The 16,590-nt window shown below is 35.9% G+C and overlaps 3 protein-coding genes across 7 annotated transcripts; 2 read left to right on the top strand and 1 right to left on the bottom strand.

The window, feature by feature from the left end:
* Positions 1–5,875: 5,875 nt before the first annotated feature.
* Positions 5,876–8,851, top strand: LOC112776564 (cysteine-rich receptor-like protein kinase 26). The gene is made up of 6 exons (XM_072227912.1): positions 5,876–6,916; positions 7,033–7,157; positions 7,321–7,531; positions 7,622–7,859; positions 8,082–8,232; positions 8,325–8,851. The coding sequence occupies exons 1-6, from the start codon at positions 6,016–6,018 to the stop codon at positions 8,679–8,681; spliced, it is 1,983 nt and encodes a 660-aa protein (XP_072084013.1). The 5' UTR covers positions 5,876–6,015; the 3' UTR covers positions 8,682–8,851.
* A 1,631-nt stretch (positions 8,852–10,482) lies between these two features.
* On the bottom strand, positions 10,483–12,011 carry LOC112780043 (probable xyloglucan endotransglucosylase/hydrolase protein 10). The gene is made up of 4 exons (XM_025824391.3): positions 11,574–12,011; positions 11,393–11,493; positions 11,100–11,293; positions 10,483–11,008 (listed from the first exon to the last, which is right to left on the bottom strand). The coding sequence occupies exons 1-4, from the start codon at positions 11,761–11,763 to the stop codon at positions 10,606–10,608; spliced, it is 888 nt and encodes a 295-aa protein (XP_025680176.1). The 5' UTR covers positions 11,764–12,011; the 3' UTR covers positions 10,483–10,605.
* A 317-nt stretch (positions 12,012–12,328) lies between these two features.
* LOC112775274 (uncharacterized) lies at positions 12,329–16,196 on the top strand. Of its 5 annotated transcripts, none has more exons than XM_029295463.2 (3): positions 13,435–13,714; positions 13,844–13,927; positions 14,529–16,196. In XM_029295463.2, exon 3 carries the CDS (start codon positions 14,592–14,594, stop codon positions 16,179–16,181), a length of 1,590 nt encoding a protein of 529 aa, XP_029151296.1. In that variant the 5' UTR covers positions 13,435–13,714; positions 13,844–13,927; positions 14,529–14,591; the 3' UTR covers positions 16,182–16,196. The 5 variants fall into 5 exon arrangements, with proteins under 5 accessions (XP_025674599.1, XP_029151296.1, XP_025674600.1 ...); XM_025818815.2 differs by having other exon boundaries at positions 13,437–13,710; XM_025818813.3 differs by having other exon boundaries at positions 13,529–13,714; positions 13,844–13,879.
* The last annotated feature ends 394 nt before the right edge of the window (positions 16,197–16,590 follow it).

Here is a 16,590-nt window from a genome sequence, read left to right as displayed (position 1 = left end):
TAATTCTGTATTGGACGCATCCATTGCTGATTGTCATAATTTGAATTTGAATAGCATGGACCACTTCATAGAGCTTGATCAAAGTTGATTTGGAAATTGCAGATAGTAATTAGTGACAAGGCTTGCCATGCATAACCAACCAACCAATAAGGAGGGTTCATCAAAGCATTCCAAACGTGTGTGACCAACTCTACAACACAGAAAGACTTCCTTTAAATATGGTATAAGGTGTGAACCCAGGTACATTCATGGAACTTGCATTGCATTGTTCTGAGAAAAGTCGATTTGGAAAGTCTATATAGGCAGTGTCATTATATTCCCACCTCATGATACACGCTAAAATCCAACTCAAATAAAGATCTATGGAATGGAATGGAGTACTTTTTGGTTACAATTTTTTCTTTGGATAACCAAGTACTATTATGTAGGGGTCAAGTCTTCTCTTGTTAAAACAATACAACAATTATAACAACAAAATTTTATTCCACTAAATAGTATCGATTACATAGATCAAATGACATCTTATCATGTATAGTTTTTTACACGTAAATCTTTTTTCACCAACTCTTGTATGATCTTTGGTTATTTTCTGTCTTTCGCCACATGTCTCTCTTCTATTTGATTTACCCTCCTAACTAGATAAATTGTCATCTTCTTCTCACTTGTCCAAACTATTTAGACAAGATTCTACCATTTTCTCGATAAAATAACAAGAAAATTTCATCTATAAAAATCTAGCAACTTGAAAATAGTTGAGCCACTTGAATCATCCATAATGTCTCTTCTTTTTATAAGCCTACTTTTCTTCCTTTTTATAAGCCACTTGAAAATGGTGTTGGAAGTGCCTCAGTAGGTCCAAGGAACATAACCATATATGGTGTTGTTCAGTGTACTCCTGATTTGTCTGAGAAAGAAGATTGGTGCTGGAGTCGTTAGAGCAAGTTGCTTTCTTAGATATAACACCTCAATCTTCTATGACCCTTCAGCACCAGCACTTTCACCTTTACCTCAAGGTACTTTACCTTATGATGTTCCTTATTTTTGTTAATCACTTATTAGTTACTGATGTTTTGGTTATTTTTCAGAAGAGGTACAATCACCATCTCTATCTCTGAATCCATCATCAGCACCTTCACCACAAGGTACTTGAGCTATGACATTATGCTTAGTTTACTTATCAATTGATAATTGGTTATCCTTCACTATCCATTAAATGTCCTAATGGATCACTATGGTTTTGGCTTTTTGCAGGGACGAATAATGCATCAAGTACTGCAGTTCATTTATTGTTGTTATTGTTGTTGGGTTCATTTTTAGCTGTATCTATATAAAGAGGCCAGCACAATTTTGCTGACAACAATCACCTCCTCATCCTCTATTTCTTGCTGAGGAGATGAGCCATCACCCGTGCCGACCATTTCACCCTGGGTAGGCGAGGTGTGCGCTTCAGCAGCGTTATGAGGTGGAGGCACCGCCTGATCCTCATTATTTTTAGGAGGCACCTCTTGGTTCTCCTTGGCCGGCTCCTCGTCAAGATCATCAGCAAGGAACGTGTTGAATAAGGCGTCGAGTCCAGTCACCTCGGCAGATATTGACACTGCAGCAAACACAGAAAATTATTAACCGTCAGATCATGGGGACAGATAATGATAATAATGAAATCATGCACATGGTCAAGCAATCACTCACGTATGCAATTCCTAGCGACTTCCTGATCGCCCATGAGGAGATGGGATTGACATGGTTTTTCCCAAAAATGGTCAACAACATGTCGGCAACTCGTTTGTTCTCAGGAGTCATCCCCTTGTAGGTAACCTTGGTGAAGGCATTGGCCCCGCCCCGAAACTCCAATACCCTCTAGGGTCAGCCAAAAAGGGTGACAACCTCTGACGGGGCGAACCTTAAAGTATTTGTCCGTGAACCCATGGTAAGAGTCCTCAAACAAACCAAAAATCCGCCGACCTTGGGCAGACTGGAAGGACATGAAACCCTTTTTGGCTTTTTCCTCTTTCGAGGGATTCGTCAAGGTGAAAAGAAAAAGAAACACCTCAACGGAAGCCGGCAATTCTAGATACTCGCACATCATCTCGAAACAGCGGATAGAGGCCTAGCTGTTCGGATGCAACTATGACGGCGCCACGTCACACCGGTTGAGTAGCGCCATCTGAAAAGCTGAAAGAGGGAGTCGAACTCCCAGTTGGGTGAACATTGCTTTGTAAAACCAGATCCAGTCGGCAATACGGGGGGAATGCAGGTTGAGCTCGTAAATCCGTTCATGGGGGCGGGGATGAAGACCTCATAGTTAGATTCCTCATCGGTCCCACCACACAAGTATTCGGCTTGGCGGAACTCGGTGAGCTCCTCCACGCCCATCTGATTCGGGGAATCCTTCACATCAGAAGTTACCCAGGCATACCGGTCATACGGCGCGCCTGCGATGGGGACCCGGGCAGCACGACGTTGGACCATACCTACAGTAGGGGCACCACTCAATTAGATTAAGAGACCGAGAGGTCAGAACTAACTCAAAAACTACAGCTTGCTCATCCAATGACTACGGCTAAATATGGTCGAAACAAATCCTAGCAAATCCTAAGTAAGGACTAAAAGCTATTATACTGGAATGGCAACCCCTCTAAAAAACCTACTTGGCGCTAATGTCATCCAACATGCGAGTCAATCAGGGAAGCAGCATGCATGTAGAAGCAAAACAAGGAAACAAATGGCACGAACAGCAAAATAAAACAGCAAGTAAGAAATAAAGCTTACCAAATGCGCTTGTATTAATCTGGAAGAGCAAGAAAATCGAACGCAAACAACCCAAGGAATCACAGCAGAGAATGAGAAAATGGAGGAGGCAAACGCAGAAAGAGGAAGATAGTGGAGAGTGAATGAGAAACAAAACTGAATGGAAAATTTGAAAACTGACTCAAGAAACACGAAAGGCAAGGATAAAAAGGTCTTTACTTGCAGGGTTTTGAATAATCCATAATGAGCATTAAACGCTCAACGCGGAGAACGAGGCGACGAAGGTAATCCCTGGCAGCGAACAGGCCTGCACGCGCACGAGGCGCGTCCTCTCCACGGGCACCCGAACACGCAGCGAGGACCTGCCAAGGGGAAGACGGAACGCGCCACCAACGGCGCTCACGGCCGCAGTTGGCGCGTTGGGAGCACTGTTATGGTCCAGCCTAGCTAGGCGCATCGGACAACCCGGCCCGAGGACGTCGCGACCCGCTTGGATGGGTCAGCACACAAGACCCGTCCGGTTGGCGACCCAGCCATGCACCCCTGGTGCCAGCTGCTTGACAGCTGTAAAGAAGGAACCTTCCTGGAAGGAGGCCTTCTTCTGTGGGGCCCCTCACTGACAAGGTATATAAGGGGAGGGTCCTACCTCTCCCCCAGGTACGTCACCCTACTCTCAGATGACTTGAGCGTCGGAGTGTTATTGCAGGTGATACCCCCTCCGCCTGACGTGCTCAGAAGCTCGGCTGCCCCATCACTCATACCCCACTCGAAGATAGGCGGGAACCCACTTCCCCGTTTCAGGGACCTCCACGAACCGTCCGGTAACCCGATCTACCGAACACTTAGTATTCAAGCTAAAGTTGCAAACCACATTAAAAAGTCTGTTTCGTTATGTGGGAAGAATGGTTCTTTAAGTTCAGGGTAAGCTTCAATTTCCTTTTTGTTGTTTACTATCTTTTATGTTGTGTAATTGAGTACATTTACTGAAGTTCAAATAATTGGATGTGGCAGATTATTTCAGCTTAATATTTTTTTAGTTGAGAAGGATTCATGGTTTTCGGGAGAGGATGGAGTTTTCAATATCTAGTAACTAGATTGGAAACAGAATGGTCATATGTTGAAGATATTCCAAATGATCCTTCTTGCAACCAATATTAGTAAGCCAAATTTGATAAGTTTAGTTATTTATCTTATCTTGAGTCTTTATGTTAGAGGATTATTTATTATTTTGATAAGTTTGTGAATTCATTATCTAATATTTAATATAAATTATATTTAAAAGTTTATTTGTCTTGTTATCTAATATTTTGTATAAATTTTATTTCTATATTTAAAAGTTTATTTGTATTAATTGTCTACTATTTTTCAAATAGAAAAAATAATTAAAAAAATGTGACTATTAAAATCGACGGTAAAGTTGTCGCTTTTTAAATTTAAAATAGACAAAAGAAAATAAAATACAGATAACAAACTTGTCAGTATTTTAATAATTAAATCGACGGCTCTTTTGTCGATTTTAATGAATTAAATATCGACAGAAACGTTGTCAATTTTGTATAATAATATCAACGGTAAAACTGTCGATTTTATTAAGCAGGTGAAATTTTCAAACTCATATTATAGACGGAAAGATTGTCGATTTTAAAGAATTATTATCGATGGCCTGATAAGCCGTTAATTTTATTAGAATTTTAAAAAATCGACGAGTTTAATAGTAACCTCATGCGTCACCATTTTTAATATTATCAACAGTCTAACCGTCGATTTTAACAGTATTTTTTGTAGTGAATCAATTATTACTCAGTAGTGTTTTGTTAAGTTTTCTAGTACCTTTTCTCTTTTTATCTTATTGTTGTTATTATTTTGTCTCTTACATATTTAGGATATATTTTCAATTCGGCATTATTAAGATGAACCTTGCATGATGTTTTAAGGGCAGTTTGGGTAAATTTCTTAAATAAGTTCTTTTGAAAAATGAGCTTAAAATATAAGGACTTTTATTAATAATAACTTTTAAATAAGTTATTTTGAGTTTGGATAGTTATTATAGAAGTCATTGTTTTAAAGTTGTGCATTAAATAAGAGTGATAAAATAGCTTTTGAAAATAGGAGAAGTCACATTTTTTAACTTCTTCAAAAACTCTTAAATAACTTTTTAAAAAGTTAAAAGTTTATCTAAAAAATTGTACCAAACACATTAATGTAACTTTCTATAAGTCAAAAGTTGAAAAAAATAACTTTTTGGTATTTCCCAAACGGACCTAAGTGCCTTTGATATTAAAAATCACTTCCTTATTATTACTAAATGACAAGATAGTGTTCTAGATTTATTTGATTGATTTAGTTTTTATTATTAGCAGTGGATAGTATTTTATGATTGAACTTCTGTATTTTTTTATTTATATGTAACTGTTGGGTTTTTTTTTTTTTTTTTGGCTTGCTAAGCTCATTTCCGAATTGAAATGATATTATGATTTATGAAAAATAGATATTATTTTTAATTATTGAAACATTATATTTATATTTGTATTATATTTATTCTTGCACTATAATATTTAAGTTTATTAAATATGTGTATTAGATAATAAATTATATTAAATACTAAAAAGTATAATGTATTTTATAATTTTATTTAAATTTAAGATTAATTTTTAACACTATTTTATTAAATAATTTTTTATATATAAAATTAATTTATTTTAGTTGTGCAAGTTTAAATCTTAGTTACTTTTTAACAAAGTTTTTCTATTAGTCTTCGGTCTTTACCCACTTTGGGGTTGACTAATCAATGGTTAAGCAATTGAAATCCACCGTAAACAAGGTGATTGAGTATAATATATTCTGAGAAATGTTACGATCAGTAATTTTTGGGATTTATAGTCATCAAATAGTCATCAATGAGACTTTTAATGGTGTGAGATTAGTGTGAGATTTCATCCAATGGCTCACTCTTTTTTACTGATTACATGCTCTTTTTTGCTGATTACATGCTGGTCAGAATTTGATAAAGTTACAGAATTTGATAAAGTTGCTGAACCTAAATTTTTTCATATGTTTTACCTGCTACTTATTATCTTTAAGTCATTTATCAAGAAAATAAAGACATTATCGACGACTTTTAGAACTGCCGCAATCCGCCAATCCCCATACGCATTGAAGTAGTTTGAATGAATTTGCCTCAACACACCTCCCTCATTTGTTAATGTTTTTTAATCTGATCATTCAAGCTCAGCTAGGTTTGTAACTTGTGAATGTTGTGAGAGAAGAATGATCACATCAGGGAGGTTGTTTTCTTCTCTTTGTTGTCTCCTCTTAATGTTAATCACATGCGACGCCCAACAATATGATTTCATATATTACGAGTGTCAGAATGAGAAAGGTAACTACACAGAAAACAGCACCTACCACAAAAACCTCAATACCCTGTTTTCCACTCTCGCTTCCGACACAAAAATCGACTACGGTTTCTACAACTTGTCGTACGGCCAAAACGACGACAAAGTAAACGCCGTTGGGCTTTGCCAAGGAGACCTTAACCAAAGCGATTGTAGAAGGTGTCTAAACGATTCGAGAATCGTTCTTCCAAAGCATTGCCCAAACCAGAAAGAAGCTGTAGGCTGGTACGATCAATGCATGCTCCAATACTCAAACCGCACCATCTTCGGCAGTGGCTACGTTGACAATACCCCTATGCAATACTTGATTAACACGGACAACGCAACGGATGTGCAAGTGTTCAAACAAGAACGCGCAAGCTTGATGTCAAATCTGAGAAACAACGTGAGTGCAACCGGTGACTCTCGCCGCAAATATGCTGCGGGGAGTGTCACTGGTACGGATTTTCAAACCATATATGGGCTTGTGCAGTGCACGCCGGATCTTTCTAGCCAAAAGTGTGACGAATGTTTGGAGGGGATCGTGGATGTAACTCTGAATGATGGGAAGAAAGGTGGGAGAGTTCTTACTCCAAGATGTCATATTAGGTTTGAAACATACCGTTTCTTTCAGTTTCAGCCTACTACTACTAATAATAACAACACTACTACTTCCAAATCGCGATCTGTGATCGTCGTAGCAGTGCCATCTGTTACTGTTTTGGTGCTCATCATGTGTTCTATATGCGTCTATTTAAAAGTGAAAAGGCCAAGCAAACTTTCTGCAACCACATGTAAGGCTACTCTTAGAACTATTTTCAATTTGGTTTATTTTGAATGCTTTATCAAATTTAAAAACTACTTACACCATAACCCTGTTGATTTCTATCCCATGCATGTGAAACTGAAGATGTTGAAGAAGAAATCACGATGAACGAGTCATTGCAGTTCGACTTTGATACCATACGAGTTGCTACAAGTGATTTCTCAAATTCTAATAAACTAGGACAAGGTGGATTTGGAGCCGTTTATAAGGTATAAGATCACACTATTTTACTCCAACAGATATTACTTTTATTAATTAGTTTACACGTCAAATTTAAGTACGGTAAGAATGTAAGATATATATGCATAGTGACTCACTCAAGAAAAAAAAAAAACTTTAAAAACTAAAATCACATATATGATATATTTTCAGGGTCAGCTCTCCAATGGACAAATTATTGCCGTCAAAAGGTTGTCAAAGGACTCTGGCCAAGGAGCTACGGAATTTAAGAATGAAGTGCTTTTATTGGCCAAACTTCAACATCGAAATTTGGTTAAGCTCCTTGGTTTTTGTTTGGAAGGAATTGAAAGGTTGCTTATTTATGAGTTTGTTCCTAAAAAAAGTCTTGATTACTTCATATTTGGTACGTTCATCATAATAATTGGACTATTACCCGCTAAATCAGTTCAAGTTAAATATAGTTTTTAAGCTCATGGCCATGGTGTACATGTAGATCCAATCAAGAAACGACAATTGAATTGGACAAGTCGGTACAAAATCATTAAAGGTGTTGCTCGAGGTCTTCTTTATCTTCATGAAGATTCTAGATTTCGTATTATACATCGTGACCTCAAAACAAGTAATATCCTCTTAGATGATGATATGAATCCTAAGATAGCAGATTTTGGATTAGCGAAACTGTTTGGCACGGATCAAACTCAGGGAAATACGAATCAAATTGTGGGAACATAGTAAGTTTTATTTAGAATATACTAGAACTTATTAATTATTGATATCTCTTAGTAACTATCAATTGACTATGTATATATAGGACTTGAGTTTTATGACTATTATGTTAAAACTACATAATACTTTTTGAAAAACTTACAGAAAACTGAATCAACATCGAGTACTTTTTTTGAATCATGTGATGAAAATACAATAACAATTATGTTCAAAATCTTGACATGCAGTGGATATATGGCACCCGAATATGCAATGTACGGACAATTTTCAACAAAGTCAGATGTTTTTAGCTTTGGTGTAATAGTCCTTGAAATTGTGAGCGGCAAAAGGCACATTGAGAATGGCAGTGAGGAGAGTATAGAGCAGCTACTAAGCTTTGTAAGTCCTCCTCCTCTGTATATTCATATAGGTTATGTTATCTTAAACATAATGTATGTAACATCTGTGTGTGACTGATCAAATTCTTGCAGGTTTGGAGAAATTGGAAGGAGAGAACAGCTATAAATATCATAGATCCATCATTAAGCAATATTTCACCAAATGACGTTATGAGATGCGTCCACATTGGTTTGCTTTGTGTTCAAGAAGATTTAGCGCATAGACCAAACATGAGTTCTATTGTATTGATGCTGGATAGTTGTTCTGTAACTATGCCAACACCTTCAGAACCTGCATTTTTTCTGGGGACTACTAGAACTAGAAGCCTTCCATTATCAGACATACATTCAGCGGAGAATAATACAACAACAAGAACAAGTGAATTCACAAGTAAATCAGCTCAAGAATCAGAAAATGAGGCTTCCGTTACTGAGCTATATCCTCGCTAAAGTGTTCTTTATTTTCTATTAAGGAAAGCAAGGTTGGCTAGTTAGGATTCTCGTCAAGTTCAGCTGGTCCAGCTTATTGTTGTAATAATTGAGCAATAAGTAGATTCTCAAGTTTTGTAATAGATTTATAGGTCTTGATAAAAACAAATATTAAGTAAATTTTTGAAAAATGATAATAGTGTACGTTTTGTAAACTAAAGAGCATGGAAATAGTTAACATAAAATGGGAGAACAAAAAAAAAAACAAAATGTGCAACCACTAAATTAATATACATACATTTATGAGCATGTGGTAACGTACACTTCTGTATGAAAGTACCGGGTCATAGGAACCAAGACTTGGTATTTGCAAAACTCTCAAGAACAGCAACATTGATAGAATTTTTCCACAAATTGAACAGGTATACTCTGAAAGAATTTCATTATTTAAAGAGGATAAATTTCGTTTATAAACAGCTACCAAGTAGCAACTTGGATTACAACTATTCATATCAAAAGCTTCAATAAACCAATTGATAGCTGTTATTCCAAAAACACAAACCATAAAGTCTTGTGTTCTCTATGTAAGGCTACTTTCCTTTAGTTTCTTGCCTCATCATAATCATTTTCATATCTAAAGTCAATGCAGATGCAACTGCTCTAGTTTGTGGTAACACTGTAGTTAACTCTAGAGCAAATAGCAACTATGCCAAAAACCTTAACACCCTTTTGTCCACTCTCACTTCCAACACAAAAATCAACTACGGTTTCTACAATTCCTCATATGGCCAAAACACAGACAGAGTAAACGCCATTGGACTCTGCAACACAGCAAGGAGGCAACTGGTTGCATTACTCGGATAGTGCCATTTTCGGCCACAAGGAATTGCTACCTATGTACTATAGTGTTGAAAATAACACAACTGAGGTTGATAAGTTCAATAAAATTCTCAACAACTTGCTAGAAAATCTTAAAAGCAAAGCTGCATCTGGTGACTCTCGTCGAAAATATGGTGTGGGAAGTGCCTCGGTAGGTCCAAGGAACATAACCATATATGGTGTTGTTCAGTGTACTCCTGATTTGTCTGAGAAAGAGTGTGATGATTGCTTGGTTGAGTCAATTCAATTGCTACCAACTTGTTGAAATGATAAGATTGGTGCTGGAGTCGTTAGAGCAAGTTGCTTTCTTAGATATAACACCTCAATCTTCTATGACCCTTCAACACCAGCACTTTCACCTTTACCTCAAGGTACTTTACCTTATGATGTTCCTTATTTTTGTTAATCACTTATTAGTTACTGATGTTTTGGTTATTTTTCAGCAGAGGTACAATCGCCATCTCTATCTCTGAATCCATCATCAGCACCTTCACCACAAGGTACTTGAGCTATGACATTATGCTTAGTTTACTTTTCAGTTGATAATTGGTTATCCTTCATTATCCATTAAATGTCCTAATGGATCACTATGGTTTTGGCTTTTTGCAGGGACGAATAATGCATCAAGTACTGCAGTTCATTTATTGTTGTTATTGTTGTTGGGTTCATTTTTAGCTGTATCTATATAAAGAGGCCAGCACAATTTTTTAAAGCAATTCTTTCTAATAAGGACGAGTTTAGCTGGTCCACATTGTTGTAATAATAAGAGATATATAAGTGTTAGATTTGTTACTTGATTTCTGCTATTAAACAAACAATTCCTCAAAGCACTTTGTCAAGTGCTGCTTAATTTGCTTTTATTCCCTTATATAATAGTGTTATGTTATGATTAATTGATTAATTGATCCCCTTATATAACGTTAACTGTGTGACATTGTAGTTCTCATCAAGTAAGCATCAATGGATCAATAACATACACTAAGTTTTTATGAGAATTCCATGAAACAAGGGGTTTCTTTTCTACTTTTTGGTATCAAAACCAGTAATAAAGTTTCTTTTCTGGTTATCAATACTTGGGAAGGGAACATTCCTGTGGAAGATTGTTTTGGAACCTCTCATTATCTTGGCAATAATCATAAATCATATGGTATTTCCTGACCCATTTGAACCACCTTCTTTGTGGGGATGTGAGTGTGCTGAAGTTGTTTAGGTTCCACCAATTAACATGGCTAGCTACTCTGCAGAACCTTGGGTTCCCTTTCCACACACAAGCATCAATGTTGTAGTTCCTGAATGAAGCTATGAAGGGACCCTTTGTCCAATCTATCTTGTCTTGACCTCCTCTTGTTGCCCAGCTATCACCATTCCAAAGAGTTGCTTCTAGACTCATTGGTTGCCTTCTTGGAAATGGAACTCCCTTGTCACCATGGTTTCTGTACACTCTTATTGGAATGCTATCCACCATGAACCTGCAACACCCCAATTCAATTTCACATCCTCAGCTTTATTGGCCTATGTTCAAAGGGTTAATAATTTGCAATAATGCAGGCTTAGCCTTACACAATCTGGTGCAGATTCCACAACACTGAGTAAGTATGGAAGTCCTTTGTAGGATCAAACCATAGATAAATCCTCTCCTCTCTATTGCCAAACCCATCTGCATAAATATTTGTTTGAAGAATATAAGGCTGCTCAGACATGTTTCCTAGAAACTCAAAGTCAATCTCGTCGCGATTTGGTTGATCAGATGCCATCTGCAATAAATCAACAAAGTAGTATAAATGTCTGTGTGTTCTTTTACTATGCAAAACAATGAGTAGGTACAAAAATGGAAGATTAAAGGGTTTGCTTACATAGTAGGCTAATACTGTGCCTGCAGAATCACCTGGTACTAGTTTGATTTGCATGTCAATTTGTCCAAACAAAAACATCTGATTTGAAGCAAAACCAGCCCCTACAATATTTCAAACCACAATAGTTAAGATAAGATCATGAATATTGATGATTCAGCTAGAAATGGCATGGTATTGGTACCGGATTGTTGATCAAGCTTCAAAGTTCTAGTGTGTCCATCAGCAGATGTGTTTACATGGGTAGGTGACCATAAAACATAGAAGTCCTTATTGAAGTTTCCTGTTGAAACAACAGATGCAACTGAAATCTGAAACAAAATGGAGGACACAATCCCAATGAGGAAGAAGAGTGCTATGTGAAAGTTATTCATTGTCTCTGTTAAAGATATTGAAGGAAGCCAAACATATATATAGGTATTGCATGGAAGGGACAATTAGGAATATGTTCAATCAAGAATATCTTTAGAAAGAAGCAAAGGAATTTATAGCTGTCATATTCTTCATAGTTAGGACTTAACCAAATCCTCATTGCAACATAATTAAATGTTTGAGGTACTCTTAAAGTGAGGCTTAGCACATTAAATTGATTGCTACTGCAACATTAGCTATCTTAAAATGTTACCTGTGAATCAAGGAACATGAATGATGAATTCAAAGAATATTGTTATCCATGTTCCAACTAAACTTGTGGCAAGGAAAATTATCAGGATGAGGGAATTAAAATTATCTATACCAATCTTTGGAAGCATACATGTGCTTTCTCAAGAGAAGCCTTTTCAGCAGAAAGTTTACAGAAGAATCTGAGTACTTGATTATAAAGCTTCCCCTCTCTAAAGGCTTCAAAAGATTTATTCCTTTCTTTCTTTTTGCTGTGAAGTTAATGAGTTGGTTACATATTGCAGGATATATTTACGGTATTGGTTTCAGAACTTATCTGATATCCACACTTTAACTCTCTATTCATCATGTAATTGAATTCATATTCCCATTCTCAAGCCTGTTCAAGTGTGATTGAAAGAATATTTTTCTATTTTTCTATTATTATTATTATTAGGCTATTATACATCTTTGGTTACAACTTTACATAACCCTTCAGTTTGCAAAGTTGTTTTTCAAATAACTTCATCAACTTTTGATTAAACTAGCCATAAAAAGACAAGCAATATTCCTTCAATTTGTTGGCTTTTAGTTGTCAAGGAATATTTATATTCTTGAACGGAGCAATATTACCCAGACCAAAAAAAAGGAGCAATATACTAATCACGAAATTGGTATTAACGAGAATATATTTTAAAGGATGATTAGTTTTTGTAAGATATAAATTATCAGCATGGAAAATATTTTACAAATACATGTAATATAATTATGGTTCCTACATATATTTATCTAACTTTTTAAAAGGGTTAAAAATTAATATTTAATTTTAAAAATATAAAAATAAATAATTATTAAATATTTAAAATTTATCATAATAAATAAATTAGACAAAAATTAGATATCATACTATAAGGTCTGGTTTGAGTAAATAGCTTAATTAAATTTTTTTTATAAAATAGTTTAAATAATAAATGACTATATTAAAAGTAGCTTATAAATAAGTTATTTTACGTTTGAATTTTTAGTTCTAAAAGTGCTTATTTTATAAAAATATCATAAAAAATAATAGTATTATGAGAGAAGTTATTTTTTTTAACTTTTTTATAAACTCTTAAATAGCTTCTTAAAAAATTACAATTTAATTTTAAAAATTACACTAGACATTAATACTACTACTTTTCATAAGTCAAAAATTTAAAAAAAAAATTATTTTTAAAACTTCTCAAGCACTCTAAATACTATAGAATTCACCGATAATTATACTCTTTTGACACCAAATCCTTAAATCTTTTTATAGGAAATTTTAAATAGTCATGCACACCAAAATCTAAATAAAAAAGTTAATTTTGTGGATTCATTTAAATTTAAATTTTCAACTTTATCTCGTCTTTTTCTTTTTGCTACTTCTCAAATGAGATATGCATGACATTAATTATTAGATTCTGTCATTCTGAACTTAATTTTCATAAGCAATTTAAATATGCCCCACCCAAATATAAAAATGTAAATTACTAATTAAGGATTTTTAATAGAAGACACTATGAATTAAGAAAGGCACAAAACCTTTCTATTGTGATGATGGTGGTGGTGGCTGGGCTAAGTGTACGGTGCTATACAGCTATAGTGGATGTGGTCAAGAAGACTCAAGGTCAAGACAGCTTCCTAGTTTTAGATCGTGTTGTGTTGTTGGGGGTTTCTGTCTTCCACTCGCTCCCTCCTTGGCACGTAAATAATCCTTAAAAACATGTTTTTTCTGTTGCCTTAGCCTTACCCTTACCCCTTCTCCACTTCTTCTTCAAACTGCTTTCTGCTCATTCAGGTAATCATTTCTTATCTCTTCATTTTTTTTTTCAGAACAAGGATTTAACTTCACTCACTTGTTGGACATGGGTATGCTCCTTCTGAAGTCAAAATTCAATCTTTCTTACTATCGTTAGTGTGAGGAACCTTCTATCTCTCTGCATCTTTTTTTTTTTTTTTTTGGGTTTCAAAATGGTGTGGTCATTCGAGCATTCTCGTGCCAAAAAATGAGGTTTTACTGGGAATGACAAATATGCTTCTTATGTCTGATAATTTTATGTTGACGATTCTGGGTAGGGATTGGATTTTGCTTCTAGGGGTGGTTTTTCTAGGGTTTGATTGTGGTTTCTTCTCTGTTTTCTCTTGTCGAGTGAATCATAGATTTTCGTCATCAAAATGTTGAGCAAATGACAAAATGAGCTATTGTATTGTTTCCACTTGCCCAAATTAACTGTTATATTCTATAATCTATATATATAATTATATATATTGCTTTGTTGGACACTGTTTTCTGGAATTGGGGAAGGTCCTGCAAAAAAGGGTATAGTACTATAGTGTTTTAGTTTGGTTTCATTTCACTTTTGGGGTTAATGATGTCTCTGCTCAGCACTTTTTCTACATACAAATGGTTAATATATTTAAGCTTGTTAAAAGTATTTATTTTCCTTTGTAATATCTTTGCATTGATGATTATAGCTTCCATTTTTTAATTATACATGTCCATATTCCAATCAAATAGGTGGCCTGCACTAGCTGCTTGAAGAAGACAGAATCGGGGGTTTCCGAGTTAGTTAAGCAAAGCATGATGAAACGGCTTCCAAGTAGGAGTAATAGATCCAAAGGCATCAGGGTAAAACATGTTCTGCAAATTGTTCTGTTGCTTGGTGTTTGCTTCTGGTTAATCTACCAGGTTAAGCACAATCATGATAAGAAGAAGGAATATGATGAGAATGATGAAAAGTTATTGGTCCAAACACAGGCAAATCAGATTTTGAAACTTGGTAGGAAAGACCTTCATCCAGTTAAGGATGAAGTAAATCGGAATGAAAAGCGTGATGAAGAAGAGGAGGATGAAAATGTTGTAGAGGATGTAGTAAATAAAGCTGAACCGACTTATGAAGAAGACGACGATGAAGGAAGCAAGAATGAAACTGAAGAAAGTGAAGACAACAAACATGAGGTGAGAGATCAGAGGGAAGAAGAAAATAAGCTCGATGCCGAAGAACAACAGGAGGAAGATGAAAACAAAAGTGAAGAGATGGAAGATGAAGGAAGAGGAGTAGGAGATGATGAGATAGATGAAAATGATCAAGAGAAAACAGAGGTGGGTACAGATCATGATGAAGAGTTTGTGGATGAAGAGAAAGAGAAAGAAGAAGTTGATGAAAAGGAAAATGAAAACGGCGAGGGGGAGGGTGAGGGAAAGGGGGAATTAGTTGAAAACCACAACACCCGTGAAGCTCGAGAGGAACATTACAAGGGAGATGATGCTTCTAGTGCTGTAACTCATGATGCTCATACAACTAATACTGAAACTGAGGCATTGAGTTTGGGAAACTCTGATGAAAAGTTAGTCACTAATAAAACAAAACCTGAAAATGAGGCGACTTATTCAGATGAAAGCAACAGCAATCAAAAGGATTCAGATTTGAAGGTTACAGAAGGTGATCTGACTCGCAATCCTTCAAATGCAACTTCTGGTATAGAGGGTGGAAACAACACTCTATCCAATCCAGTGGATAGCTCAAATCTGAACGACACGGCCACAGCAAACTCCAACAACCACTTGGAAGCAAGCAGTGACATGAAAAATGTGACCACAGAAGCAAGCAAGAACTTGAGTGGTGCTGGTGTCGACATTTTGAGTTCATCTGATCAGAATAAGACAGTGATTCTATCTGAATCAGACCATTCTCAAAATTCTACCGGGAACACAACCATTTCCGGTGATGACAGAGTCCAAACAGATGGGTTAGTGCAGGGTGATAACAGAAACAGTCTCTCTGAAGAGAACCTGCATGATTCCAATGCAACAGCCACTGTTAAGACCGAAAATGGAGACGCATCTGCAGGAGAATCCTTAACTCTAGGCAGTGGTGAGTCAGAGAATGCAAGATTGTTGGCATCGAATGAAACTGGGAACGGTTCGAGAAATGAAATCTCTGATGTCTCTGAGGGTGACAACCCCGAAGGTAACTCTGGCTCCGAGGATGAGATTTTTAAAGGCGACAGCCAAACGGATGAAATGTCAGATGAGTCCTCTGCCAATGGTACTTCGGATTCAGTTGACGGCATTGATTCCTCAGATGACGCGAAGTTTCGAACGGATCTTGATACATTGCCAGATTTCAGAAATGAAGGAGAAAATGGTGATGAAATAGCAGCAGAGTAAATTGGCAAAAAAGAAGATAGCTGTTTGAGTTTTTGTTGTGAACCTGGTGCTTGCATTGCACTTTGCAGATCCCACGTAGTTGTTAGAACCTCGTTGCTTGAGCAGAAAATGTGTCAATAGAAACATCCAGAGCTACAAACTTAGTTTTACTAGACATTTGTGTGATCTGTCTAATTTGTTTATGCTGTTCTTGATTTCCTTCATTCTGTGCTAACTTCTTGTCATGTTATTCTTTCTATAATTACATCTTGCTAGATTGATACATCCAAAAAAGGTATGTACATCATTTGAGATCTCAGCATTAAATTATTGAGAATCTATTAATTCTTTTCTTTATTTTTTGGAATAAAACTTGAAATAAATTAGTCTTAATATAGATATCATCATCAATCCTTGCTAATAAGTAAAC

This window comes from Arachis hypogaea, chromosome 19, assembly GCF_003086295.3.
Source record: "Arachis hypogaea cultivar Tifrunner chromosome 19, arahy.Tifrunner.gnm2.J5K5, whole genome shotgun sequence".
Lineage (NCBI taxonomy): Eukaryota > Viridiplantae > Streptophyta > Magnoliopsida > Fabales > Fabaceae > Arachis > Arachis hypogaea.
Note: the sequence above shows the minus strand (reverse complement) of the source record. Positions and strands in the feature narration are given on the sequence as shown.

Bases quoted from the DNA above. Each gene is read 5' to 3' on its own strand.
- LOC112776564 (XM_072227912.1), top strand. From the start codon at position 6,016: ATGATCACATCAGGGAGGTTGTTTTCTTCTCTTTGTTGTCTCCTCTTA. The intron at 7,532-7,621 runs GTACGTTCATCA...GTGTACATGTAG, and splicing joins TCTTGATTACTTCATATTTG to ATCCAATCAAGAAACGACAA. The intron at 7,860-8,081 runs GTAAGTTTTATT...CTTGACATGCAG, and splicing joins AATCAAATTGTGGGAACATA to TGGATATATGGCACCCGAAT.
- LOC112780043 (XM_025824391.3), bottom strand. From the start codon at position 11,763: ATGAATAACTTTCACATAGCACTCTTCTTCCTCATTGGGATTGTGTCC. The intron at 11,494-11,573 runs GTACCAATACCA...GAAATATTGTAG, and splicing joins GAAGCTTGATCAACAATCCG to GGGCTGGTTTTGCTTCAAAT. The intron at 11,294-11,392 runs GTAAGCAAACCC...GATTTATTGCAG, and splicing joins GCACAGTATTAGCCTACTAT to ATGGCATCTGATCAACCAAA.
- LOC112775274 (XM_025818813.3), top strand. From the start codon at position 13,565: ATGATGGTGGTGGTGGCTGGGCTAAGTGTACGGTGCTATACAGCTATA. The intron at 13,715-13,843 runs GTAAATAATCCT...TTTTTTTTTCAG, and splicing joins ACTCGCTCCCTCCTTGGCAC to AACAAGGATTTAACTTCACT. The intron at 13,880-14,528 runs GTATGCTCCTTC...CCAATCAAATAG, and splicing joins CACTCACTTGTTGGACATGG to GTGGCCTGCACTAGCTGCTT.